The 27,970-nt window shown below is 41.6% G+C and overlaps 2 protein-coding genes and 1 long non-coding RNA gene across 4 annotated transcripts; all 3 read left to right on the top strand.

Annotated features, from left to right (window-relative positions):
- The first annotated feature begins 4,406 nt into the window (after nucleotides 1-4,406).
- Nucleotides 4,407-16,628, top strand: SNX6 (sorting nexin 6). Of its 2 annotated transcripts, none has more exons than XM_053474595.1 (14): nucleotides 4,407-4,528; nucleotides 4,648-4,698; nucleotides 9,157-9,261; nucleotides 9,937-10,047; nucleotides 10,332-10,453; nucleotides 10,853-10,976; nucleotides 11,063-11,158; nucleotides 11,637-11,742; nucleotides 12,630-12,705; nucleotides 13,029-13,068; nucleotides 13,785-13,871; nucleotides 14,974-15,133; nucleotides 15,298-15,383; nucleotides 15,934-16,628. In XM_053474595.1, exons 1-14 carry the CDS (start codon nucleotides 4,523-4,525, stop codon nucleotides 15,985-15,987), a joined length of 1,224 nt encoding a protein of 407 aa, XP_053330570.1. In that variant the 5' UTR covers nucleotides 4,407-4,522; the 3' UTR covers nucleotides 15,988-16,628. The 2 variants fall into 2 exon arrangements, with proteins under 2 accessions (XP_053330570.1, XP_053330571.1); XM_053474596.1 differs by having other exon boundaries at nucleotides 4,432-4,528; nucleotides 4,651-4,698.
- A 5,378-nt stretch (nucleotides 16,629-22,006) lies between these two features.
- EAPP (E2F associated phosphoprotein) lies at nucleotides 22,007-26,372 on the top strand. Its single transcript, XM_053474599.1, has 7 exons — nucleotides 22,007-22,086; nucleotides 23,214-23,320; nucleotides 23,664-23,845; nucleotides 24,359-24,451; nucleotides 25,119-25,239; nucleotides 25,357-25,482; nucleotides 26,065-26,372. The coding sequence occupies exons 2-7, from the start codon at nucleotides 23,247-23,249 to the stop codon at nucleotides 26,330-26,332; spliced, it is 864 nt and encodes a 287-aa protein (XP_053330574.1). The 5' UTR covers nucleotides 22,007-22,086; nucleotides 23,214-23,246; the 3' UTR covers nucleotides 26,333-26,372.
- Nucleotides 26,373-26,913: 541 nt separating this feature from the next.
- Nucleotides 26,914-27,527, top strand: LOC128504524 (uncharacterized). Its single transcript, XR_008355466.1, has 2 exons — nucleotides 26,914-27,111; nucleotides 27,219-27,527. It is a non-coding gene; the product is annotated as an uncharacterized LOC128504524 (long non-coding RNA).
- Nucleotides 27,528-27,970: the final 443 nt, after the last annotated feature.

Here is a 27,970-nt window from a genome sequence, read left to right as displayed (position 1 = left end):
AACACATTCCCTGCCTTGTCATCGCTGGCTTGAAATGGCAAAGCCGCATATATTCTGTGGCCTGCGAAGACAAAAAAACTATATGTTAACCAGGCGCAGCAGGGGCATGATAAATTAGGGATTTTTTTTTTTTTTAAATATATTTCATTTTTATTATAGGGATATTTTTTTTCGAATTTCCTTTTTATTTATCACTGTGAAAAAAAATCACAAATTTAAATGCTTGGAAACAAATAATAAATTAAATAAAACATTTAAATGTATATATATATATATATATATATATATATATATATATATATATATATATATATATAAAAAAAAATAGTTCTATAAACCTTCAAAAAATCTAAACATCGCATTGGTATGAATGGATTTCCCCCCAAAATCTTACATTTACAAGAGACGTTAAATTTACGTGCGATGCTTGTATATATGCGTCAATGATCATAAGAAACATATTTAGGTAGGGGGTCGATGCCATATCTGCGAAATATAAAGAGCCCAGGACAGCGCCAAAGGCAAATACAGAACTGGGGTTGATGCCGGAGTTTTAGGTACGTAGACAGTAGGATGTGAATGGGCCCTGTGCGTTATTTGAAAAGTGGTCTTGTCACCATAGCAATGAATACAATTTACTTCTGACTGGGTCATTCCATTGGTTGCTATGCATACCAGGGAACATTCAGCCTCCAGCTACCTGGAGCCCTTACTTTTCCTAATGTGCCTAGGTGATTCCGCTGGTGTCGGTGGGCCGTCATGCTGATGTCGGTGGGCTGTCCTGCTGATGTCGGTGGGCCGTCGTGCTGATGTCGGTGGGCCGTCGTGCTGATGTCGGTGGGCCGTCGTGCTGATGTCGATGGGCCGCTGTGCTGGTGTCGGTGGGCCGTCATGCTGATGTCGGTGGGCCGTCATGCTGATGTCGGTGGGCCGTCGTGCTGATGTCGGTGGGCCGCTGTGCTGATGTCGGTGGGCCGTTGTGCTGATGTCGGCGGGCGGGCGCGCTGATGTCCGTAGTTGGAGGTGGGGGGCATACCTGGGAACTATCTGGGTTTGGCCTAGAGACTCCGGACAAAGAACTGCTTCTCTGGGTCACTCGGGGTGACAGGAGTGGTGTTGTGGCACACTAAACTCTTTTCCTAGTCCCTCTCCATCAACAGTGTGTCCCCCCCCGGGGTCAGAAGGACTCAGCGGGACTGCACACCCAGGTACGTTCCTACGGAGATAAAACCACTTCTAAAACATTGCACCGGAATGTTAATTATGACACCAGTTGTTATTGAAACAAACGTTACAAGCTCATGTAACTTATTAAGACAGAATGTAACTTATTTATTTATTTATTTATTTTCATCCGTGCAAAGTTTAGCCCTTTGACGAAAATGTTTAAGATGAAGCTGTCTATCCTTCCTTGCTCTTCTCCTGCCGCTGTGTTGAGTTACAGGCTCCTGGTAATAGCACAACATACCCAGCTGTCGCACTCCGTCAGCGCTCACATTCCAAGCCCCCCCCCCCCGAACACAAAAAGGAGCGTTTCGATTGGCTGAAGCTAAGCTGGGCTTGAACAGTAAATCTTTTTCAGTACGAGCCCAGAGCTATGAAATGACCAAGATTATAAACCGATTTACGATGACACGAGCCGACACGTTCTGTATTTGTGCCAATATAGATGCTTTGTCATTTTTGATTTGCTGTGGCATCATAAAGACGTGAAATCATTTTTTATTAAAAAGAATCACAAAGCAACTTTGATAATAAAACAATTTCTATCCATCCATCTATCTTCTATCCATCTATCTGTCTTCTATCTACCTTCTATCTATCTATCTATATATCTATCTAAGAGATCAGATCTAAAACTAGCAGATCAGAGGCTTAAATGTAATGTAAGGAAGGTTTACTTTACTATCAGGGCAGTATATTAGTGAAACAGCCTCCCAGGAGAAGTGGTAGAGGGAATTTAAACATATATGGGATAGACATAAAGTTATCCTGAATCTAAGATGAGACCAACGACTGATTAAGGTCTGATTCTTTAAATCAAGAAAAAATGGGCAGGCTAGATGGGCTGTATGGGTCTTATCTGCTGTGAAATTATATATTTTTACTGGTAATTCTATGTTAAATATGACAGTTTTTGGTTTCTTTCTCTACGATGGACTTTCTGAAACCCAACAATAGAGGCATCCAGGACACTGGATTTCAAACATGGGACCAGTGTGGCTTGCATGTTCTTTCAGTGTTGCAGTACCACACAGTTGCCAGAAGATGGCAGAATACATATGCGATGGACTTGGGACAGAGCTGCAGGTGACAAATAATTATTATTGTTATTATTGTTATTATTATTTATTGTTTTTATTCCGCATTTGGTTACTTTCCTGATCTGACCGAGGGGAAGACAGCATGTTAAGCCGATAATAACAGTATTAACTTTTACAGTAATCTAGACTGTGAGAATATGATGCAGGAAAGCCAGGGGACCTTGTGTTTTGCAAAGTATGGGTTTTAATTGTTTACTCACTTATAGGTTAAGAGAAAATATTAATTGCCCCTTCTAACATGTTACATGGATGGTCTAGTTTAAATTTTTTAATCACATATTAGAGCCCTTTTTGCAAGGACCGCAGTTCTCTTTACTGCATGTAAATCGGTGCATGCTTTCCTTTGCTATTGGAGTTAGAAAATTAGAATTCGGTCTCATTTTTCTCTGCCCACTGCCTGCCTCTACTAAAAACAGGAAGTAGACTGAAGTACACTTCCTGTTCATGTGCTGTCGCTCTCCGACGTCAGGGGAACTGCCTGCTGACGTCAGCTGGTAGCCCTGGTCGCTTCCCTCAGGGTAGCCTGAGCCTAAAACTTCCCAGGTAGCCATATGACCATGTCCAGCGCCTTTATGATGCGGCATCTGCTGAGTAGACTTATGCAGGTAGCCAGCAAGAAACCTGCCTGTAGGATATGGGAATGCTCGTTACTTATTCATGCATGTGCCATGATTATGGTGAATTGTTCAATTTGGCACATAGATACATGGATGTAGGAGGGGGATGTGTCAATAGAAGGAGATAATAACACGTCTGACCAGCTTGGATGGCATTTAGCCCAGATGTCCTCTTGGTAAGTGATGTCATCCTGTAAACAAAGCAATATTATCATAGACACAGTAACTCACTGTGTATCAGAAACCCAAGGCTTGGATCAAAAGAGCATTCATTAGGCAAATAATGAACAGCGCTGCAACTTCCAAATCTTCCTTCTTAATGTCAAGGCTCTTCAGCACCCTTCCTCATCTCTTATTCCATCCCTGATATTCCATCCATAGCTGGAGTCTCGGGATACAGCCTCCTATATGTTAATACGCATCCTTCGGGGAAAAAAAAACAGGCTTGTCTGATGAAGAAACTGCAGCCCTGCAGCTTCCGTCCTAAATGTGATTGCTTTCCAACCAAATGTGATCATGCATGCCTATGTATACGTGTATGCGACCATGGATGTTGATGTATTAGTGTGTGAGCATGGATGTGGATGTATTAGTGTGTGTGACCATGGATGTGGATGTATTAGTGTGTGAGCATGGATGTGGATGTATTAGTGTGTGAGCATGGATGTGGATGTATTAGTGTGTGTGACCATGGATGTGGATGTATTAGTGTGTGAGCATGGATGTGGATGTATTAGTGTGTGTGACCATGGATGTGGATGTATTAGTGTGTGAGCATGGATGTGGATGTATTAGTGTGTGTGACCATGGATGTGGATGTATTCGTGTGTGAGCACAGATGTGTATGTGTGTGAGTATGTATGTGTAAGTAAGTAGTGTGTTAGAGTAAGCGTGTACATGTGTGTTAAAGAGTATGAGGATGTGTGTTTACATGTGTGTGTGTTTACATGTGTTTCATAGTGTATGTTTGAGGGGGACCAAGTCCAATGATGGCACACACAAGCTGCTGATGAAAGCACTCATAGGCTGCACAGTTTAATGATCTGGTCCCACTCCATGGCTACCGAGATACAGAGACATATCCATATACGCAACGGCCTGCACATATACCCCCAGGGCAGGCATTAAGAAGAAGAAAAATATTGTATTCACATAATTACATTTCGAAACACGTGGGTTTTAACATTTAGTGCTGTAGTACCCAATGATACACTCATACTCGTTCTAGAGAAAATGTACATCAGGGGAGGGGAAAAAAAGAGGGACAGGGATATGCAGGTTGCAGTGCTGGTTAGCAATGCAGTGCCAGATTTCTGCAATGGGGCTGGGCTGCATTTCCGCCCTTCTCTGGTAATCCCAGTGCAGTACTTGTGCCAGCAATAGAAATGTCCGCCGCGTTGCTCTTCTGCACGTCACGTGATCCCAGTGGCTGCCACTAGGCATCCAGCTGTCACCCCCCCTCCTTCTCTAGGACCTGGAGCGCTGCTGTCACGTGCCCCGACTGCCTCAGCGCCCCCCTCGCCTCCTCCCCTTGTTCATCGGTTCGAGCCCGTCCCCTGCCTGCCAGTGACCGTCTCAGCCATGATGGTAAGTAACGGCTGGCGGGTGCTGCGAGGTGACAGCTCTCCATTGTCGCGACACAGCGCTGGAGGTATTTAGTCTCCATTGTCACTAAAGGGTTTGTTTTTTCTCTTCTCTCTCCCCAGCAGGAAGGCCTGGATGACGGACCCGACTTCCTGTCAGAGGAGGACAGAGCGGTAAGAGCCCAGATACCTGATGCCCGCAGCACACCTGGCACGTTCTAGTGTATCCGGTGATAGCGGTAGGCCGGCATACCCCCCGTGCACCGGGATGTGGCCCCTGCGCCCCATTGGTTGGGACCTCAGCCTCATCAAGTGCTAGGCCCGCTATTTAACCCTTTACTTCCACTGCCAGAATGTTCAGTGCCTCATATTATATTATATATGATATCACGGTATATATATCTGGCCTCATATTATCTTATATATGATATTATATATCTGGCCTGATATTATATTATATATGATATCACGGTATATAGGGTATATCTGGCCTCATGTTATATTATATATGATATTATATATCTGGCCTGATATTATATTATATATGATATCATGGTATATATACTGTATATCTGGCCTCATGTTATATTATATATGATATTATATATCTGGCCTCATATGATATGTGATGTTATATATCTGGCCTCATATTATATTATATATTATATTATATAGATCTGGAATCAACCACTGGATAGACAATTAACATTCGCCAGCCTATTGCTATAAGGAGGAGAGCGTCACTATTCACTGACCTGTAAGACCCATGTCACATCCGTGTGCCATGTATGCTTAATATCATGTCATAGCGCGGGTACTCAGCAGTTCATTAAAGGGACACTCCTGCCATTATATGCACTTTAATGCTTATGACCTCTATGGGGTCCCTTTAAATATTTGTGATGCCTGCTTGCAGAACCCCCGTATACGCATTACACCCCCCCCAGCTACTTGACGTGTATGCGATGCATTCGGGTGAATGCATCTCCTTGCACATGATATACTCGGCGCTGGCCCGGCAAACGCTATTTCTGCTACTGAAATAGGCGACACGTCTGGCAGTGCTGCTGAAGGTATCCGGCACTTTGACTCGGGTTAATATGTGTTGGGCTTTTACTTATTAGGATTGCGTTAGTGACTCCTCCTGTAATACAGAACACGTGAATATGCTCTCCCGGTGACCCTGTATGCATGCGCAACATCAGGACCGATGTCATCAAATGGGGTCATTCCAAGTGAAGCACAACTTGAATTTCTATGGAACAGGGTCATTGAAATAAAGCATTTTGGTGTCACTTAAAAGGGACACTCCGGCCATCATATGTACTTTAATGCATGTGATAGCTGAGGGGCTCCTTTACGTCCCCCGGGCTATGTGTCCTTATTCGTTGTTTTTGTGCTGGTAACACTTAAGTGACGCCTGATGCCAAAACAGGAACCGATACCTTGTTTCCATGGAAACCGAAATAAAAGCTTCTTAAAATGTTTAATGCTTTATGTGATTAAACCTTCAGAGGAAATAATAAAACGAGAGCTTGATGTGCTTAACGCACAGGGGAGCGCACGGTCTTGTCTAAGAGGAACGGCATCCTTCAGAAGCAGGTGGCCCAAACAGGATCGGGGAAGCCACGGGCAACCATGCTCCAGATCTGCCACACAGTGGGGTTAATGCTTATACCCAAAGTATGATCAAGCTCACCCCGACCTGACTTAACCCCCGAGGCTAACATGAGTTTAGGTCCTTAACTTTTTATTTTTGCAAATAAACCCTTAAACTGTATAATCCATACAGTGGGCCCTGTACCTGCAGAGCAGTAACAATACAATAGCCGTTCCTAAATACATTATTCCTTTATATCTTATTAAAAATGATATTATATAAAGTAATTAAAATGATATATAAAGTATTATTGCTATTATTAATAATAATAATAAAATAATATATAAAGGACTAATTGTAATAATATATAAAGTATTATTATTTATGAAGTAATAACTAATTGTAATAATAATAATATTATTGTTATTAATTAGTATTATTAATATATTATACTTAATATTATTATCACTTTATATATTTTATTAATATGAATTTTATTTTTACTCTATATATGATTATTATTATTATTATTATGGACTTAGCATGGACTGTTTTTAGTGCATGCGCATGCCTGCATCTCCTGGCTGCATTGAGTAGGCTGCAAGCCGAGCAGCCGCCACTCCCAAGCATGAGCATCAAACTCCCATTGATTTCAATTGAGTATTAAAAACAATGTCTTCAGTAATTCATTATTGTATTACTATTATTGGTATTAATATTATTTTATTAATATATATGCAAGATAATAAAAAAAAATCCTTGAGTATTAAAAACAATGTATTCAAAAATTCATATTATATTATTACTATTATTGGTATTGATATTATTTTATTAATTATATAAATATAGGTGAGATAATATTTTTCTTTGAGTATTAAAAGCAATGTATTCAGTAACTAATTATCTGATTATTATTTGAGTTATTTTTTTATTATTTATTATTACTATTATTTTAAATTATGATTAAATATATATATATATATCTATATATATATGTAAGATAATATTTTTCTTTGAGTATTAAAAACTGTTGTATTCAGTGATAATAATTATTTTATTATGATTATTGGTCAGAAAGTCTCTCTGGATGATTAAGACAGAGACATTCTATCGTTAAAATATTTATATTTAATTTATTTTTTCCTTCGACGTAACGGCTTGGCTGAACGTGGGCTTTCCCCCTCCTGCTTGTTTGCCTTTAACTCGGTCGGAATGCCCGCTGTTGGTAAATTATTCCGTAGGTTCTTGTTAATAAGTACACTTTTACTAATGACGGCGTTCTGCGTGAAGAGCCATTATCCGGCAAAGCTGTAAAAGAACCAGTGATTTGGTGAGAGAGACACAAATTGATCTCATAACCACGAGAATCTCCCAATTATGGCTTCAGTTCCACTTGCATCACAAAGGCAACCGCGAGTGCGTTGGTTTTAAGAAGGTTTTTCTTTGGAAAGCTTGCCTTTTTGGGGTGGTTCCTGCTATATTTGTTATCGCTCTTTCTTTAGATATGGAATACACTACGTGATTTTATTTTGTTTACCCGTTGGATTGGTAAACGTTAAATATACGAATTTGTTTGTGTGATTTTTACACATCAGGGGTAGGCAACCCTTTATTTCCCCCTTGTTTTTGGGTTGAGGTCACGGTATTGATGTCCCGCTGGCTAGATTACCCCTAAGTCACCCCAGTGAAATAATATATGTTTGGTTTATTTGCTGTTTGGATCCAGCTGGAGTGTTGGATTCCCATACGATTACGTATTCTGCCTACGTGATGTCATACGTAGTGACGCTCACATGATGTCATGCACAGAAACACATGACATCAGCACCTTCAGGGTTTGTTTTAATCTCTTTTTAGCCTTTTTTGTAGATGCTATATTACAATGTTTATTCTCAACAGTGGAGGAACGGAGCCGACTTGGCACAAACTCATCTCGAGCCACCAACGAGCTCGCCCACCACTACCTGTCTCCAACAGGTAGTTCAAGAACACCCTCTTACGTAGCTTCTAATAACCTAGCGCCCCCTACTGGAGGGGAGACGTGTAATGCATCTTAACACAACCCCCATATAGAAATAGAATACGAAAAAAGATTTTTATTTTTTTCATTTTTTTCATTACACTTTTCTAGTTAACCCAGTTTATTTATTATTATTATTATTAATTGTTTTATATAGCGCCACAGTCTACTAGACAAACACCCTGATTTCGTATCATACTGTCTGTGGTAAACAATAGAATGACTCAGTCTTAATCTTCTAGCCGGACACTCTAAATAAGGCAAGTCTATGGAGAAACGGACTTCATTAGCATTGCCATAAAGCATCAGCTCAGCGTGGTGCCTGTGCAGGGAAAGTCACCCAAAATATCTCATGACTGACATCAGCTGTCTCAGCGCTGGGGGGTTATTAGCGGATCTAGCCCTGGGGGGGTCCTTACTGTATACAGCTCTGGGGGGTCCTTACTGTATACAGCGCTGGGGGGGTTATTACTGTATACAGTGCTGGTGGGTTTTTACTGTATACAGCACTAGGGGGGTATTACTGGATTCAGCGCTGGGGGGTTATTACTGGATTCAGCCCTGGGGGGTTATTACTGTATACAGCGCTGGGGGGTTATTACTGTATACAGTGCTGGGGTTTATTCTCAAGGAGAAGAATAGTGTTTTTGTGGGACCCTGGCACACTGCTGTGTTTTATGGTTGGCTGCCGCTATACGAAGGTGCTTATGATTGGCATTACTGTCCTGTTTAGTCTGTCTGCGGGGTCTGGCATTTCGTCAACTAACCAGCCAGTCACCCTTTCGATGTCATTCCATCAGCGCTCACGATCTAAGCAAAGAACAATTCCTCCCTCTGTCTTTCCTCAATAGAAAAAAATGGCAGTCTAGACGCTCCGCCGATGTATTTAAATCTGTTACGGTCCAGATGTATTCATCATGTAGGTTTCTCATTAACCCCATTGCTTGTTTTCCATTGTACTGGTATTTATTTTTAAATGTCTTACATATTCTCTTTGCTTTTTTTCTTCCAGCCCAGGGCAATTAATGTAGACCTTCAGCCTGATGCCACACTGCAAGTCGATATATCAGATGCATTGAGTGAAAGAGACAAAGTAAAGTTCACGGTACATACAAAGGTGAGTCCTACGCCTGCTTCCAAAGGCTAGTGTCTGGGTATATGGGTATATCGTGGGATCCGATATCTCCATGCTGCCCCAGTGACTCTTGTATATCCGACTAGAACTAGAATGCTACTCCCATTCATTTCAATAGGAGTGCTGCAGAGCACGTGAAGGAAGTGTACTTAAGTATGCTTCCTACTTATACTTCCTGGTTGGCAGCCAAGCCAGCAGTTAAATGACACAGAATTCTAGAAAGGGCATTCAAATGCATTGGTGGAGTCCATTCACTGAACACATGTTGGATTTACTTTTCAGGTTTGGTAGATTTAAAATATATATATTTTTTATATTAATTGCAGCCCAGATTCTTCTTCTCGGTTACTGTTTTGGTCCTTGTGAGCATCTTTCCTAAAGATGGAGTCATTCACCAGCCCAGCTTGCTAGCTCCTACACCTAGATGTAAATAATATTAATAATAATTCCCCAGCATGCACCTGTCTTCTTGTTTCTGATTGGCTGTTCTTTTTGGATTTATTTTAATATTTGTGGGGGGGGTTTTAACGGGGAGATAAGCATTGTGCTCGCTTCATACTACTAATGTAAATGTGCTTTCTGTTCAGGGGTTCAGCTTTAATCTCCCCATATTCTAAGGGCACTTCACATTGTCTAATCCCTGCTTTATGTTTCCAGAGTTCACTACCAAACTTCAAGCAGAACGAGTTCTCTGTGGTGAGGCAGCATGAAGAGTTCATCTGGCTTCACGATTCCTTTGTGGAAAATGAGGAATACGCTGGATATATTGTAAGTAGGACCAGCTGCCGTTCCAGTGTCTGTGTAACTGGTCCCAGTTCAACTCCCCCATCCTGCTATGTGTCCCAGCACTTAGTTCTCCCATTCCAGTTGGTGGCAGCCACTGAAAACTTGGATGGGCTCATGTTTTCTTAATCAATAACAGCTGTTTATCTACATGAATCGCAGTGGTAGAAATTTTGTCCTTCCAAGTTTTGCTTATACCCGATAATGATCACATTGATACTAAAGGCCGGTTTCAACTTTACTTACAATTGTTATGGTCCTCCCGACAGATACCACCAGCACCTCCAAGACCGGATTTTGACGCCTCCAGAGAGAAACTCCAGAAACTTGGCGAAGGGGAAGGGTCCATGACCAAGGAGGAGTTTACCAAAATGAAACAGGAACTAGAGGCGTATGTACATCTTTTCTTTCCTTCCTTCCCTTTCTTCCCTTTCCCAAATGAACCTATTGCATCAAAACTTTAGTCATCGAAAAGAGGGCAACATCTGTCTCGAGTGGATCTTTTATTGAATAAAGCGGAACTATCACGAAAATGTAACTTTTATATATTGTGCGTTAATGAAAAATCTACAGGTTTTGTTAATTGAGAGTTGCAAACGCCAGCCTGTCGGCAACTTCCTGCAGCTGCTGTGATGTCATCATACTGTACTTATGACAGTTCCAGTGAATAGTGGGGTGACTCCTTATCGAGCACCCCCACTTTCCTTGGTCCCTTCTGTGCGTTTCTATGAGTTTACCCTCTCGAGAGGCTCTTCCACAATCTCCTAACACGGTGTTCTTTAATTTGCAGAGAGTATCTGGCCATCTTCAAGAAAACCGTAGCGATGCACGAAGTCTTCCTGTGCCGCGTCGCAGCTCATCCCATTCTTAGGAAAGATTTAAATTTCCATGTTTTTCTGGAGTACAATCAAGATGTAAGTAAATCTGAGTATGTTGAATAACACATTACTGAAGGCAGTTAAAATGCACTTAAATAGACTTTATTTTCTTATAAACATAGTTGAGCGTCCGAGGAAAGAACAAAAAAGAAAAGTTAGAAGACTTTTTTAAAAGCGTGGTTAAATCGGCCGATGGAGTCATTGTTTCAGGCACTAAGGTTGGTAAAAATGATCTGTCTTTTCCGGTTCTCACCTTTTACGATCTAGTATATGAAATGAAGCTATTATTTGAATATTAAAATGAGAGGGTATTTGAGGAACCGATCTTTTGCTAAATCACTCCTCCCCAACTTTCTTCAGTTTCTGTTTCATTTTGCCCAAAAGTAGAAAGGATCGCCCCCCCCCCGATAGTTCTTATGACAAATATTCTTATGGCATATGTGTAATCCAGCACGTTTCTTACATTGAAATCTCATAAAATTATATATGGGGGGGTATTCATGAATCCCATAGACTAGCAGGAGATAAAGTGGGGGATAACGTGTTATATTTGCACATGGCTTTGGGGAGGAAGTGCTTGAATTTTACTGTATTCAGAACATTTCCTAGCTCCTTTAACTTGTATTCTCTTTAAATGTCCCGCGATAAGGTTTCTAATGCTTTCCCCCGTTATATTTTTTTTCCTTTGCCACGAAGGATGTGGATGATTTCTTTGATCACGAGCGGACTTTCCTTCTGGAGTATCATAATCGAGTGAAGGATGCCAGCGCAAAGTCTGACAAGATGACGAGATCTCACAAATGTAAGGTGGCCTCCTTTAGCAATGAAGTAGCCACATGGCACATTGCCTTTTTACTAAAATACAGGACATCGTGATGGGATGAGGCATACCTTCAATATTCACATATTGCATGCAAGTGCTCCGGATAAAGATGTAAAGCTTTCAGCTGGCATTGTACATTTTGTTCTGCATTCTATCGTTTATACCAGGGATGCTCAAACTGTGGCCCTCCAGCTGCGGCAGGACTAGATCTCCCATAATGCTCCTTCAGCTAAGGGGCTGGCTGAGGAGTATGGGAGATGTAGTCCTGCAGCAGCTGGAGGGCCGCAGTTTGAGCACCCCTGGTTTATACGGTAAATAATATTGAGTTGTTGAGTTTAGTAGAGCATAGAAGGTACGTTCTGACAGTCTTCTCGTACACAAGCACTTATTATAAGTTTAAAGGGCTTAGAGTTAAATCATTTTAAGGTTGCTTTCACCCAACCAATGCAATGTTCCCGTTCTGGTTTCTTCATTTTTACCATATTGCATTACTTTAATGTGCATTCTTCAATAGTGGGGTGTCAGGGACATTAAACTGTCCCCTTTAAACATAGGAACCCGCTATTATCCAAGCGATACCGTTTAAGAGCTCTCCTGGAGCAAAGTTTTGAGCAGTCGTCGTGGAAACCATTGGAATGTTCCTGCTGACTGCATCATAAATAACAAATTTTCTGTATTTATTATGCTTGAAAAAGGAATATCGCATTATTTTAAAAAAGAATAAAAAAAAAGGGTTGTGCAACACCCTTATTATACGAACAATGATGTATTTGCGTAAAAATACTTCGGCACCGAAACGCTTTAATATAAATGTGTGATGTTTCAACACTGATTGTTAAATTATTGTTGCTTTCTGTCTTTTTAAGGTGTTGCCGATGACTACAACAGGATAGGGTCGTCGCTGTATGCTTTGGGAACACAGGACAACACTGACATATGCAAGTAAGAATACACTCGGCCCACAGAGATCCCGATTAAGAGACAAAGACTTTACAGATACTGAGGTCACTCGCCTGTAAGCATGGCAGAGGGAAAGCTACCCTTTTACTTTACTGAGAGGCGGGTAGATATATGGAATAGCCCCCCATCAGAAGTGGCAGAGGCCAATACAGTGAGGGGATTAAAACATGCATGGGACAGGCACATTAATGTAAGAGGACAACTGAAGAAATCCTTGGCCCTTGGAATTAAAACTATCTTGTTTATGGCATTTTTTTTATACTGCTCCTTGGTAATATATTCCTTTTTTCCCATTTTTCTTACAGATTTTTCCTTAGAGTATCTGAATTGTTCGACAAGACACGTGTACGTATCTTAACTTCCTTCGCTGTTTCTACTGCGTAGCTGTTGTCCTCGTTGTGTCCTATTATATACAAAGGATACAGTCAGCTTTGTGTATATTGATGAGATCCAGTGGCACACCATCTGCTAACCAAAATAGCTTACATTTCATACAGTTTTCTTAAGCCATTTATATTACTGAATATTTCTTATTTTATGATGTGAACCTTCTTTAAAAAAAAATTGTGCAGATTAGGTGTTATGTATAAAAACGGTTCTGATGCAGCATTTGAAACATCTCTATTAACCAAAGAAGCGGATCAGTCGGCAATAACATTCACTTGGCTGCTGTAAGATAACTTTTTATATGTGACACATTATAGGGACATTATGATTGATATTAACAAACAGGATTTTGTGAAGCGTAGTCCCATCGGTTTACTTACATGAAGACGTGCTGCTGGATGAAGTCCCTAGCTTTTTCATGATCTGGCACTCCGCAGCAACCCATTTGTTTTAAGATCAGATACAGGCTCTCCCAAAAATCCTTTTGGATGTTTTTGTACTATTAATCCACATTATTCTTTAACAAGTGATTCTGGGACCTTTCTGGATTTACTCTTTAGAATCTAAAATTGAGGGTTTAATACCGTAATCGAATTCTGCATGTTTTGCCTTGAACGGTACTCCATTTTCAGCGTATTTTAGGCATGACGATGTCTGCTGTTTTTTTTCTGCAGAAAATCGAAGCCCGAGTGTCAGCTGATGAAGATCTGAAGCTTTCTGACCTCCTAAAATATTACTTAAGAGAATCACAAGCTGCTAAGGTGAATATTAATCCAGCTTAACCTGTTGTATGCAGCCAAGCATTGGTTACGGAGTTGGCATTTTTTTTTTTAATAGGACATTGAGATAAAACAAAATCTGGAAACACATTTAGAGACATAAATCATTTTAGCTGGAAAGTCTAATGTGGGCTTGAGCTCAAAACATGGAGGGGTGCAAGCTGGACTTTGCCTTGGGCGGGCTTGTCAAGCTGCTTGGTGGTAAATCCTCAGTTTAAGAAAAGAACATGCAGGAGAACCAAAAAGATGAGCCAGCTCGCCTCTGACTTAATCGTCTATGTTCTTGAAGACCTGTCATGAACCGGGTGTAAAGGGCTGATAGGAGCCCAAGTGCAGGGGATACACCTGTACCCCACAATGCATGATGGCTTGGGGTTGTTTGAGACAGGCACTGGAAATAAACCACAGACAGAAAATGCAGTTAATATCTGTATTTCAGATAATAAAACATATATATATTATATATGGAAAGTCTCTGGGCAGGTAGCCTCTGGATGGGGGGCCACACACGGCAGGTTGCCCTCTGGATGGAGGGCCACACACAGCAGGTAGCCCTCTGGATGGGGGGCCACACACGGCAGGTAGCCCTCTGGATGGGGGGCTCAGCTCAGGAAGAGCTCAGGAAGAGCTCAGGAAGAGCTCAGGAAGAGCTCAGGAAGAGCTCAGGAAGAGCTCAGGAAGAGCTCAGGAAGAGCTCAGGAACAGCTCAGGAACAGCTCAGGAACAGCTCAGGAACAGCTCAGGAACAGCTCAGGAACCAGCAATCCTATAACATTAATGTTAAGGCCCAGACTCAACAGCTGGGCAGGTTTATAAAGGCTGGCTAGATCAGGTAATAAGGTGCAGCTGGACATGATAAGTGGTTCTGAGTGGTTCAGAGTGGCAAGGGCGGCCACTAGTGGTTGGAGACGGAAAATGAGCAGCACAGAGTGAAGATAATTCCAGACTGCAAAGGGTGGAACGTTACAAGACCCGAGTCTTGGCTGAGCCTGGGGCTGATCTTGAGTGAACACCACCCCGCCAATATATATATTTTGACATGGTATAAGAATGCTTACACATATCTTCTCCTGCTTCTTATCAGGATCTCCTGTACAGAAGGTCCCGCTCGTTGGTGGATTATGAAAATGCCAATAAAGCACTAGATAAAGCCCGAGCCAAGAACAAAGATGTTCTGGTAGCAGAGACCACTCAACAGTTGTGCTGTCAAAAGTTTGAGAAGATATCCGACTCTGCTAAACAAGGTATTCTTACTAAAAAGGTGTTTTATTCTGTCTGCTATTTCAGTCCTGCTTTTACTTGGTATAACCATTGTTACAATGTATTGTGTCACCAGGCGATCTAATAAACTATATTCTGTGTTTCCGTATAATGACTTCATGTTTTTTTTTTTTTCTCTTTTACGCAGAACTCATGGACTTTAAAACACGGAGAGTGGCTGCTTTTCGAAAGAACCTAGTAGAACTTGCTGAACTGGAACTCAAACACGCCAAGGTATATTTCCCCTATTTATAATATTACAGAAATTAAATTAACACGTCCAACCTTCTTATTACTGAAGCTATGTGTCCCCTTTTCAAATGCTTTGGGGGGGGGGGATCCTGTGAAATCCTCTAATGCCCCCCAGCTATTCTGCCCGACACATCTCCTTGCACATGATATATATATATATATATATATATATATATATATATATATATATATAGATAGATAGATAGAGAGAGACCCTGCCTAAAAAAAATAAAATAAACATATATATATATATATATATATATATATATATATATATATATATATATATATAAAATCAACTCCAGAAAACCAGAGTTTGAAGCACAAACTGCTTTAAATATGACTTCCACCATATTCTTGGTGAAAATGGCCAATGAAATGCTCTCCATGGTACGAACTATCATCATAACGCTGCCAATTGTATTTATTAATGTATGTTAATCTTGGATGAGCATGTTCATATAAGCATGTTCGTATAATACACGGTACATCCATCATGCTATGTGTAAGTAACGCGTATATTTCATCGCAGGGTAACTTGCAGCTACTGCAGAGCTGTTTGGCCGTGTTAAACGGTAAACCGTAACTCCGTCCTCCTCCGCAAAGGAAAAAAAAACCCACAAGCAGTCCCTCCTTTCGGGTCGTCGAGCCGCCACGTTTTCCGGGTTGGTACATCGGGCATTCCTAGCTCCGCAGAGAACGAACTTGTACGCGGAAAACGGGCCGACTCCATGTCGGAAGCAGCTCGCTTCTACGTCCACATTCAGTGTATACACATGTACAATAATTTAGTATACTTTACGTCCGCCACAAATTCAAATCTCTCCTTTTTTTTCGGGTGAAAATAGACGAATAAATGCTCTCCACGTTACGAACTGTATCATCATCATCATAACGCTGCCAATCTTATTTACCGATGTATGTTAATCGTGGATGATGATCGACATTCACGGTGAATTTAATGTTGCCATTAGTTGTGTGCGTCGTATACTTTGTCCCGTTTTCCATGTTTTTATTTTTTGTTCTGTTTTTTTTTTTTAAGCCTCTGTTATCTTGATTTACTGAACTATGTTTTTTTTTTTATTAAATAGTTCTTAGATTTTTCAGAATGCTCCGAATATCTTTTTAAAAGTTACGTTCCTAACGCTAATGCATCAATATGTATGCCTTAAATTGTAGACTTCTCTCAAATATTGTAAAATAAACTGTGAATCCGATGATTTTTAACTCATTTTGTCCTGGTTTTCTTTTTGGAAGACATTTATTTCTTTTTGATGTTGTTTTTTTTTTTTTTATCCAAATGAATTGAGGGATTTATGAACATCCCCTCCATCCGTTTAGTCTGTTTCCCTGCCCCCAGCTCCTTTGCTTTGCAGGAGGTAAATATATTCAGGGGATAAAAGCAGACTCTGAGGTTTAGATGTAATGTAAGAAAGTTTACGGCACTGTGAACTAGGTAGGTAAGTGGAACTGTCTCCCAGAAGAAGTGGTTTAGAGGGATTTAAACATGTGAGGGATAAGTAAAAGGCCATTCTGTACATTAGACATGACAAGGGACCAAATAGGGATCGAGGTGCTTTTTATGATTCATGATGGAAGAAACACAATGCCTCCCATTGAATATATGGGAGGCATTGTGCCTCTGGCAGCTGGGACTCAATTGCTGGTCTATAGACCAACCATTGCAGGGGGAGTCTCTGATGACTGCTGTAGGCTTCCATGCCTACAGGAATCATCAAAGGGCTTGTGGGGGCTCGTTTTTGCTGTTGCTGGTCTGCCTGGGCTTCCAGGCAGACCACCAGCAGCAGAGCCCCTTACAAAAACGGGAATTAACCCCTAAATGCCGCGATCGCGGCATTAAAGGGGTTAACGCTGCACTGTCGCTCTCATGGAGCGATCAGGCAGCAGGGGGGTGTTGTGTCAGGTCCCCACACTTGTGTGGGGACCCAATCAACACCTAACCTCCTTCCCTGAAGCTGCCTGTGGCAGCTGAAAACACGATTGCTGGTTTTGCAGCAACCACGTTTTCAGCCTACAGACTCACTCCTGGGCAGACAGCAGCAGCGCCCCCGTGTGGTGACTCAGCTTCTTACATCCACATTTTTTTCTGGATGTAAGAGGCTGACAACCTAAATTTGTCGAGCCCTGTATAAAAGTATATGTGAGTCGGGAGAAAGCAGGGTCAAATATCCACGGTGAGAAAATCAAACCAACTTCCTGGTGGTGTAAAGGTAAAGTAACTTGGATATCATCCCAAGGGTCGCTGGTTCAAATCCTGATGTATATACTGTTTTAGAGTAGGGGAGTATATATAAGTATATGTGAGTCAGGAGAAAGCAGGGTCATATATCCACGGCGAGAAAGCAAAGCCAACTGCCTGGTGGTGTAAAGGTAAAGTAACCTGCCTACCATACCAAGGATCGCTGATTCAAATCCTGATGAATATATTGTTTTAGAGTAGGGGAGTATATATAAGTATATGTGAGTCAGGAGAAAGCAGGGTCATATATCCACGGCGAGAAAACCAAACCAACTGTCTGGTGGTGTAAAGGAAAAGTAACCTGCCTACCATACCAAGGATCGCTGGTTCAAATCCTGATGTATATATTGTTTTAGAGTAGGGGAGTATATAAAAGTATATGTGAGTCAGGAGAAAGCAGGGTCATATATCCACGCCGAGAAAACAAAGCCAACTGCCTGGTGGTGTAAAGGTAAAGCAACCTGCCTACCATACCAAGGATCGCTGATAAACATATTGTTTTAGAGTAGGGGAGTATATAAAAGTATATGTGAGTCGGGAGAAAGCAGGGTCATATATCCACGGCGAGAAAACCAAACCAACTGCTTGTTGGTATAAAGGTAAAGTAACCTGGGTTCCATGCCAAGGATCGCTGGTTCAAATCTTGATGAATATATTGTTTTAGAGTAGGGGAGTATATATATAAGTATATGTGAGTCAGGAGAAAGCAGGGTCATATATCCATGGCGAGAAAGCAAAGCCAACTGCCTGGTGGTGTAAAGGTAAAGTAACCTGGATACCATACCAAGGATCGCTGGTTTGAATCCTGATGTATATATTGTTTTAGAGTAGGTGAGTATATAAAAGCAGGGAATGACAAATTTGTTGTGAATCTAGGCGCCAGGTAAAAAAGTTAGGAGCCAGGATTTTTTGAAACTAACAGTTGGTCAGGAGTGATCCGATCATCATCAGCCCACTTACTAAACTCACAGCATTTGACCTGGAAGCACCCTGGACTTTCAGGTCAGTGCTGTTTTTATTATTATTATTTTTTTAACGCTTTCAATGCTGATGTTCCATTGGAGCACAGCATTGACTGATATTTAGTCCCCACAAGCTTGTGGGGACAAATGTTAACCCCTGCAATGCCACGAATGTGTCATACACAATTGTGGCATTGAAGGGGTTAACGCTGCACTGTCGCTCTCAGGGAGCGATCAGGCAGCAGGAGGGTGTTGGGGCTGCTCTCCACACTCATGGGGAGACCAAAGAACCCTCTCCCCTGTCCCTGAAGCTGCCTCTGGCAGATGGCACTCAATTGCTGGTCTATAGACCAGCCACTGCAGGGGGAGTCTCTGATGACTGCTGTAGGCTTCCATGCCTACAGGAATCATCAAAGGGCTTGTGGGGGCTCGTTTTTGCTGTTGCTGGTCTGCCTGGGCTTCCAGGCAGACCACCAGCAGCAGAGCCCCTTACAAAAACGGGAATTAACCCCTAAATGCCGCGATCGCGGCATTAAAGGGGTTAACGCTGCACTGTCGCTCTCATGGAGCGATCAGGCAGCAGGGGGGTGTTGTGTCAGGTCGACCCAATCAACACCCAACCTCCTTCCCTGAAGCTGCCTGTGGCAGCTGAAAACACGATTGCTGGTTTTGCAGCAACCACGTTTTCAGCCTACAGGCTCACTCCGTGGGAGGGATCTCAGGCTCGGAGTGGCTGTGCTGTCTGCCCAGACTCCTGGGCAGACAGCAGCAGCGCCCCCGTGTGGTGACTCAGCCTCTTACATCCACAGTTTTTTTCTGGATGTAAGCGGCTGACAAAACCTAGGCGCCAGGACAAAATTCTCTGTCGCCATGGCGACCTGGTGCCTGGGATTTGTCGAGCCCTGTATAAAAGTATATGTGAGTCGGGAGAAAGCAGGGTCATATATCCACGGCGAGAAAGCAAAGCCCACTGCCTGGTGGTGTAAAGGTAAAGTAACCTGGATACCATACCAAGGGTTGCAGGTTTGAATCCTGATGAATATATTGTTTTAGAGTAGGTGAGTATATATAAGTATATGTGAGTCAGGAGAAAACAGGGTCATATATCCACGCCGAGAAAGCCAAATCAACTGCCTGGTGGTGAAAAGGTAAAGTAACCTGCCTACCATACCAAGGATCGCTGGTTCAAATCCTGATGTATGTGTTGTTTTAGAATAGGAGCGTATATATAAGTATATGTGAGTCAGGAGAAAACAGGGTCATATATCCACGGCAAGAAAGCAAAGTCAGCTGCCTGTTGGTGTAAAGGTAAAGTAACCTGCCTACCATGCCAAGGATTGCAGGTTCAAATCCTGATGAACATGTTGTTTTAGAGTAGGGGAGTATATATAAGTATATGTGAGTCAGGAGAAAGCAGGGTCATATATCCACGGCGAGAAAACCAAACCAACTGCCTGGTGGTGTAAAGGTAAAGTAACCTGGATTCCATACCAAGGATCACTGGTTCAAATCCTGATGTATATATTGTTTTAGAGTAGGGGAGTATATAAAAGTATATGTGAGTCAGGAGAAAGCAGGGTCATATATCCACGGCGAGAAAGGAAAACCAACTTCCTGGTGGTGTAAAGGTAAAGTAACCTGCCTACCATACCAAGGATCGCTGGTTCAAATCCTGATGAATATATTGTTTTAGAGTAGGGGAGTATATATAAGTATATGTGAGTCAGGAGAAAACAGGGTCATATATCCACGGCGAGAAAACCAAACCAACTGCCTGGTGGTGTAAAGGTAAAGTAACCTGGATTCCATACCAAGCATCACTGGTTCAAATCCTGATGTATATACTGTTTTAGAGTAGGGGAGTATATAAAACTATATGTGAGTCAGGAGAAAACAGGGTCATATATCCACGGCGAGAAAGCAAAGCCCACTGCCTGGTGGTATAAAGGTAAAGTAACCTGCCTACCGTACCAAGGATGGCTGGTTCAAATCCTGATGAATATATTGTTTTAGAGTAGGGGAGTATATATAAGTATATGTGCGTCAGGAGAAAACAGGGTCATATATCCACGGCGAGAAAGCAAAGGCAACTGCCTGGTGGTGTAAAGGAAAAGTAACCTGCCTACCATGCCGAGGATCGCAGGTTCAAATCTTGATGAATATATTGTTTTAGAGTAGGGGAGTATATAAAAGTATATGTGAGTCTGGAGAAAGCAGGGTCATATATCCACGGCGAGAAAACCAAACCAGCTGCCTGGTGGTGTAAAGGTAAAGCAACCTGCCTACCATACCAAGGATCGCTGGTTCAAATCCTGATATATGTGTTGTTTTAGAATAGGGGCGTATATATAAGTATATGTGAGTCAGGAGAAAACAGGGTCATATATCCACGGCGAGGAAACCAAACCAACTGCCTGGTGGTGTAAAGGTAAAGTAACCTGCCTGCCATACCAAGGATCACTGGTTCAAATCTTGATGAATATATTGTTTTAGAGTAGGGGAGTATATATAAGTATATGTGAGTCGGGAGAAAGCAGGGTCATATATCCACGCCGAGAAAACCAAACCAACTGCCTGGTGGTGTAAAGGTAAAGTAACTTGGATGCCTTACCAAGGATCGCGGGTTCAAATCCTGGTGTATATACTGTTTTAGAGTAGGGGAGTATATATATGTATATGTGAGTCAGGAGAAAGCAGGGTCATATATCCACGGCGAGAAAAAAAAGCCAACTACCTGATGGTGTAAAGGTAAAGTAACCTGCCTACCATACCAAGGATCGCTGGTTCAAATCCTGATGAATATATTGTTTTAGAGTAGGGGCGTATATATAAGTATATGTGAGTCAGGAGAAAGCAGGGTCATATATCCATGGCGAGAAAACCAAGCCAGCTGCCTGGTGGTGTAAAGGTAAAGCAACCTGGATACCATACCAAGGATTGCAGGTTCGAATCCTGATGAACGTATTGTTTTAGAGTAGGTGAGTATATCGTACTCTCCCATTGAATATATATATATATATATATATACTTCCATTGAAAAAAAAAAATATATATATAAATACTTCCAATATATTCCAGTTATGTACCAGTTGGGTTGACTCTTTACCAGTAATTTCTGTATAATAATATAAATAATTATAATAATATAATGAATGGTAATCAACACCGGATCAGTCTTAAGGCTAATGTGGGATGCACCCTCTGTAATCAGCCCTATTTAAATCGCCCCAGTCATGTGATTTATGCTCAGGGTGCCGGCTACGGACATGCGCACTGTTTGCGGCACTGACACCTGGGCCGATGTATCACATGACACTGGCAGGCAGCTCTGAGCGCATGCGTAGCACCGCGAGACGCGCTTCCCGTGTTGTGACGTCTATTTGGAGCGACTGTAGCCGCTGTGCGCGACGTCGTCTGCGAGAAGGCTGCGGCGGGACAGGCAATCGCTCTCACCGCAAGGAAGGTAATGGCAACTGTAATTATATATATATATCAGATATATGCCTCTTATAATGCTTTAGAGGTTCTTTCTCGCCGTTAATACCCTTTCCTAACTGACTGCATTACGGGTCTCTTCACTAATGCGAGAACTGTGCTTTTCACCCTCTCACTGCAGTATTCATTATGAAGGGCCAACTCTGTAAGCTTCTCTATTGTAACAGACTGCAGTGGTTCCTGTATAATTAAAAAGTAAAGAGCCTCTAAAGTAGTCACTTTATTTAACTATACACTGCATGGGGCTGACCAAGCCATGGTGATGTGGGAACTGAAACCCACCTGCCAGCTCTCCCTTTAGTGAATAGGTCCCTTTGCCTGTGGTTTTTAGCAGAAGAAGGTAGTTGGGAGACTCTGCCTGTTCTTTCTATAAAACCTGTTTCCATGGATCCTGGGAGCAGCTGTTGTGCTGTAGACTGGTTATCTGTGCCTGGTGTGATAATTCTAGTGTAGAATAACTTCATGATGTATGTCCTGCTAATATAACTTTATTTCTAGGGGTGTAAAGTGCTGCCAGATTCTGTAGTGCTGTTATAATAAGATGGATGTTCAGTATGACAGATGAACATGTTTGTAAGTCATTAAGGAGGGGGGCGTCTGATCGCAGTGAGGGTCGGGTGGAGAAGTTGGTGTCCCAGAGACCTTGAAGGTGAGGAGGACAGATGGTTCCTCAGGTATTGGCAGATCGTGTCATGTGCTGCTCACAGCTGCTGAGCTCTTCATGAGCATAGAATCTCCCATATTTTTGCAGAGAATTGTTATATCGCGCATAGAATCCTGGCTATGTGGGTGGGAAGAAGTGGCGACGGTAGAAGGAGACAGGTTGTGGAAGAGTAAAGCCATCGGTTCGTATTTGGAGATAACACCTTGTCCAGGAGGTTGTAGTGTTCAATGCTTTGTAGGCCAGCGTGCGGGGTTTACGTTTAATTCTGGTAGGTATGGGATGTAATGGTGGGACTGGCGGAGTGGGGCAGAGGTGTTCAGGATGGAGTGGTGGAAGAGGGGCGATGCTGCGTACCACGCAAGTGTGGCTTACCGTTAATTTTAGTTGCGTTATTCCATTTTTCTCTAACAAATGGTTTTTCTTCTCCACAGTGAATCAGCTAGTTTAGGGAAGATCGTTTCATCATGAACCAGTTACACTCGGACTACGACTCCTACGGCATTGAAGAGCCCAGCGACGAGGAGCCCGTGCATAGCAGGTAGTCCTTGAAACATTCATATTATATTCTTTACTATATTGTACCGTTAGGATAACAGCTATATTTTAGATAGATTTTAGCTAATTACCTAAGAATGTGTAGGGGAAAACCGAGGATCTTTAAAGTATATATGTTACTTTTTCAGATTTTAGAAATCTATACATAAATGAAATAAACTTTATTTTTTTTTAGACCGAATTAAGCAATATTTGTGTATTATAGACACTCAGACATTTTATTGTATGATTATATTACTATAGTGTGTGTGTAAAAATCTATGTATGTACGGTTTTGTAAGATCGTTACTCACTTAGTTATGTATATTTACTTATTCCAACTTCAGTTCAGAGGATGAATTGGATGTCCTTTTACACGGGACACCTAAACAGAAACGTAAGCTGATTCGTGAATGTCTCACCGGTGAGAGTGAATCATCCAGCGAAGATGAATTCGAAAAAGAGATGGCGAAAGAGTTGAGCAATACAATGAAGACAATGGAGGGGACCTGGCAGTCATCTGTGTCCGGTTCGTACTCTTCTTACTGAACTGGATCACTTGTTTAAAGTTAAAGGAACGGGTTGACTGTTCCTTTAACACGGCTAGAAATTTATACATTTAAAGAAACATATGTGTTCTGGATTTATTTGCTGTTAATACAATTTGATGGAATGACACACTCTTTCAATAAAAACACTATAGCAGTTATTTATTGGTATGGCTTCACCCCAGCGAGTTTCTGAGGCAAATTCTTGTGGTCAGATGAAGAGTTTCATTGAACTACTTGTTCGTTTCATAAACCTCAGTCTGGTTTCCCTAATTCTATGTAGAGTATTATATTATATTGCACAACTATTTCATATGATGGTGTGTAGCCTTTAGGCCACCTGGAAGCGATTTATCTATTTGGGCCAATAACTTACTACTGGCATCCTATGGGTGTTTCTCAAATGTAGTAAATTTACTAATGATTGTGTGAAATAAGGGGAAGATACTATGTTTCTGTCTCGTATTGAATGTAACTCCTCTTATGTATTCCAGGTGCCACCACGTCAGCAGAGAGCAAGCCACAACAATACTATGATGATGTATACTTTGACTCTGACTCGGAAGATGAGAGCAAAGAAAGCAAATGTACTTGTATTTAAGTTTTAGTTTAATGTGGTTTATTTCTGTCTTTGCTTAGCACATGTTGTTGTTATATGGGTCTAAAAAGTTAGGCCGTACCACCTGCCCCCAATCATCACCGTTTCCATACCTCCTGTGATAGTCTGTGAATTAGTAGAGGGTAGAAGGCATTAAAGAATTCCTCTTTAATGTGGAATTACACCAGAGTAACCTCAGACACGCATCTAAGTCTCCCTCGTAGTATACGGGGGGGGGGGATAAAATGTGTACCTAGAGTCATTGGGATCAAGGTTCAGCTGTTCTAAAACCAGTTGGATCCCTTATTAAGCCCCTGGCTTTGTCCATTCTCTAAAAGCTCTTCAAGAAGGGGGGTTGATGCCATTTGTCATATAGGACACAAAGTGCTGCAGGTAGGATAAACAATAGTTTTTCAGGGTCATTACTTAGTAATTTGCAGAAAATGTGCACATATACTGCCAACTATGTTTCTAAATGGGTTAAAATATGAATTGGACCCAGTCTACTAGACGTTCTCCTCTTTATTTTCTTCTGTTACCCTCTCTCTTCATTGCAGGCTTTCATTCTTGCAGGTAACTTGAGCCTGAGTTTTAGATGCTCACCAAGATTCTCTTGTTCTTCTGTTTGAAAATCTTTATGCTCCTCTAAATTACAGCTAAGCGTGGGGCTAAGCAGAGACCGAAAGGGAAGCATCCGGTGCTGACAAACGATGATCTGTTGTATGATCCAGACGAGGATGACCGGGACCAGGAGTGGGTTGATTCTAGAAGAAGAGGGTAAGATCCTGATTCGGTTTGTTACGTATGCCTTTTTCTTGACACTGAACTTAATTGCTCTGTAATTTCTTCATATACATTCACCTTGAGGTCATTTTTGGATGCTTTTAAATGCAGGTACAGAAACATGAGGAAGCAGGTGCAAACATCAAGCCGGCAGTCAAAAACGCAAGAAATGTCCAACAGCGATGCGATTTTAAATTGTCCAGCTTGTATGACAACGCTGTGTTTGGATTGCCAAAGGTCAGTTTTACACCCTTCTACTGGGTTTTGACTTTGAACAGGATTTTGAGTTAAATTTGGTTGACTAGGAGTATCATTTCATGCAGTATGGCTAAATGTATTGGGATGCCTGACCGTTACACCAACAGGGACATGGATGACATCACAGCTATATCAGCTTCCATTTTTCTGGGAAGGCTTTCCACAAGAGTTTGGAGTGTTTATGTGAGAAATAGCTTGATAATAAACACAAATCATGTGTAAGGCTGACTGCCCCATTATTGGGAACACTGACAGGTTTGCTTTATTATGTTTATTGGCACACAGGGCACTGCTGGCACTCTAATGAAACACAAGGTGGCAGATGTGATCTTAAGTCTTTCTGCTCGGGCCATGATGTTGAACCAAGTTGACTTTCTACAGGGCTGTCTGGTTGTATGCTTTGTTGGTTGGTTTGCCTGGGACCTTTAAGTGGTATCTGATGATCCAGTTTCTGCAAGTACAAGAAAAAAACGTTAACTCTGTGAAGAGAAACAATTTGAATATTATGACTTGTGTATTAACAATTGGTCATCTATATCTATAATTTTTACTTCTATTTAGGCACGAGTCTTACAAGACCCAGTATAGAGCCATGTTTGTTATGAATTGCTCTGTTATGAAGGACGAAGTGCTCCGCTTCCCAGATCAACCATTGAAAAAGAGCAGACGGCGAGATCACAAGAAAGTAAAACTTCCCCCAGCGGATGCAGCGAGTCAGGAAGGCGAAGCGTACCATCCGGTGAAATGCACTGAGTGTTCCACAGAGGTCGCCGTTTACGACAAAGAGGACGTGTATCATTTCTTCAATGTTCTAGCCAGTCACTGCTAGGGGCTTTGTGCTCACTGGCTTGGTTATACTGGACATTTTGTTTTATGGACCCCCCCCCCCCCCCCGATTTTAAAGATGGAGACATTCTGAACAAATTATTGTTCTTAGAAAGAAGGAGCAAACCTAAAGTTTATATTTTTTTTTTATTTTTTAAGGGGGGTGTTTGGAATAAGGTGGCAGACAATTATCAATATAATACTGTAAGTGTGTATATATATATTAGTATTCTCTTATGTTTCCACCCTGAAATTTAGGCAAATAAGACTTCAACAATGCCAGAAAAAGGGCCATATTTTGAGGAATACAGGCCTTTTTTTTTTTTTAATAATAAAATGTAAAGTTTTACACAATACTAAAAATCTACGTTGTACTAAAAAAAAATGGCCTATTTCAGGAGAGAGATGGTTTAAATGCCTAGCCTTTGTGGTCCTGCTCTCGTCCAACTCACTCCTTAGTCTAAGAATTAATTTGTATATTATGTCAAAAGCTTGCAGTAAATGTGTTTGGTGTACATTTTGTCAGAGAATTTACTCCAACACCCCCACCCTATAACCGCAGATCTGAGTAGCTTTTAGAATTTGTGAAGTGTTAGTCGCTGGTTCCATGGCACGTTGTCAAGTAACATGCGCTACTCATTTAACCCCTTGTACGCATGTAGCAAACAACGCAGAATCTCTTTGTAGCTAACACTATTTTCAATTAACAGCCGTGGCTTACTGAACTGACCACCGAAAGGCTTGATTTACTTAGACAGGCAGCGGTTGTTCATTGAAAATCGTGTCGGCTATGTACCATGTGGGGGATGCGTTCGGACGACCACGTCTCCTTGAATGTAGAATGTCGTACTTACCACCAGTCCGGCGCTGGCGAATGGAACGCTTTTAAGGTTGCAATAATCTAATTAAAACCACGTCTAGAAGTCTAGCAAATAACATTCTAACGTGTGCTGTTTTTCTAGGGAGCGCGGTGCTTGTCTGTCCGCTCAGCTTTCATCATCTTGGTTCTGCTCCCTGAGAATTTCATTTTAGACAAGTGGTTTAATAGCGATTGGTAGAAGACCCTCAACATTTGAAGACGCCTGGGCTGATTCAATGTGCTGAATTGCTGCTTTTAACAAAACGTTTTAATCATTTCATTGACGTATAAAAGGTATCTGCTATTTCGAGGGCTACTAATAAAACACTTTTCCACTGTGTTGGCTTAGAGTGTCTTTTCTTAAATGTCTTTGACATTTGGTCAGTCTTCTCGTAACCTGTAACACATTCAGCAATTAACTAATTCTATGTGGTCTTCACCAATAAACTTCTTCTGGGGGGGGGAAGCAGGAAGCCAATTAGAACAAGACCCTCTTAGCCAACCACAAAAAAGGTTTTTTTTTTAAAATAACGTGATTGAATGGGTCATATTAGGAGGTCTTCACTTTTTTTGGTTGTGTGTGTATTTATTTAAATGTGATTTATTTTGCTAGGCACGGTGCTGACATCTCCGCTATAACAGCGCTCAACACCATGGTTTGTAAGCCTTCAGTCTTTTAATGCCGTAATATACAACAGGGTATGGGCTGATTGCATGCTTTGGAGCCCCTGCTTCCTGATCTCTGTGATCAGCACATTTATGGGGCGCTACTTTGAGATAGTA

This window comes from Spea bombifrons, chromosome 9 (genome assembly GCF_027358695.1).
Source record: "Spea bombifrons isolate aSpeBom1 chromosome 9, aSpeBom1.2.pri, whole genome shotgun sequence".
Taxonomy (NCBI): Eukaryota; Metazoa; Chordata; class Amphibia; order Anura; family Pelobatidae; genus Spea; species Spea bombifrons.
Note: the sequence above shows the minus strand (reverse complement) of the source record. Positions and strands in the feature narration are given on the sequence as shown.

Excerpts from the sequence above, each read along its gene's own strand:
- SNX6 (XM_053474595.1), top strand. Across the intron at positions 13,872-14,973 it reads GAGAATCACAAGCTGCTAAG|GATCTCCTGTACAGAAGGTC; the intron begins GTGAATATTAAT and ends GCTTCTTATCAG. Across the intron at positions 15,384-15,933 it reads TGGAACTCAAACACGCCAAG|GGTAACTTGCAGCTACTGCA; the intron begins GTATATTTCCCC and ends ATTTCATCGCAG.
- EAPP (XM_053474599.1), top strand. The coding sequence starts at position 23,247 with ATGAACCAGTTACACTCGGACTACGACTCCTACGGCATTGAAGAGCCC. Across the intron at positions 23,321-23,663 it reads GAGGAGCCCGTGCATAGCAG|TTCAGAGGATGAATTGGATG; the intron begins GTAGTCCTTGAA and ends TTCCAACTTCAG. Across the intron at positions 23,846-24,358 it reads CTGGCAGTCATCTGTGTCCG|GTGCCACCACGTCAGCAGAG; the intron begins GTTCGTACTCTT and ends TATGTATTCCAG.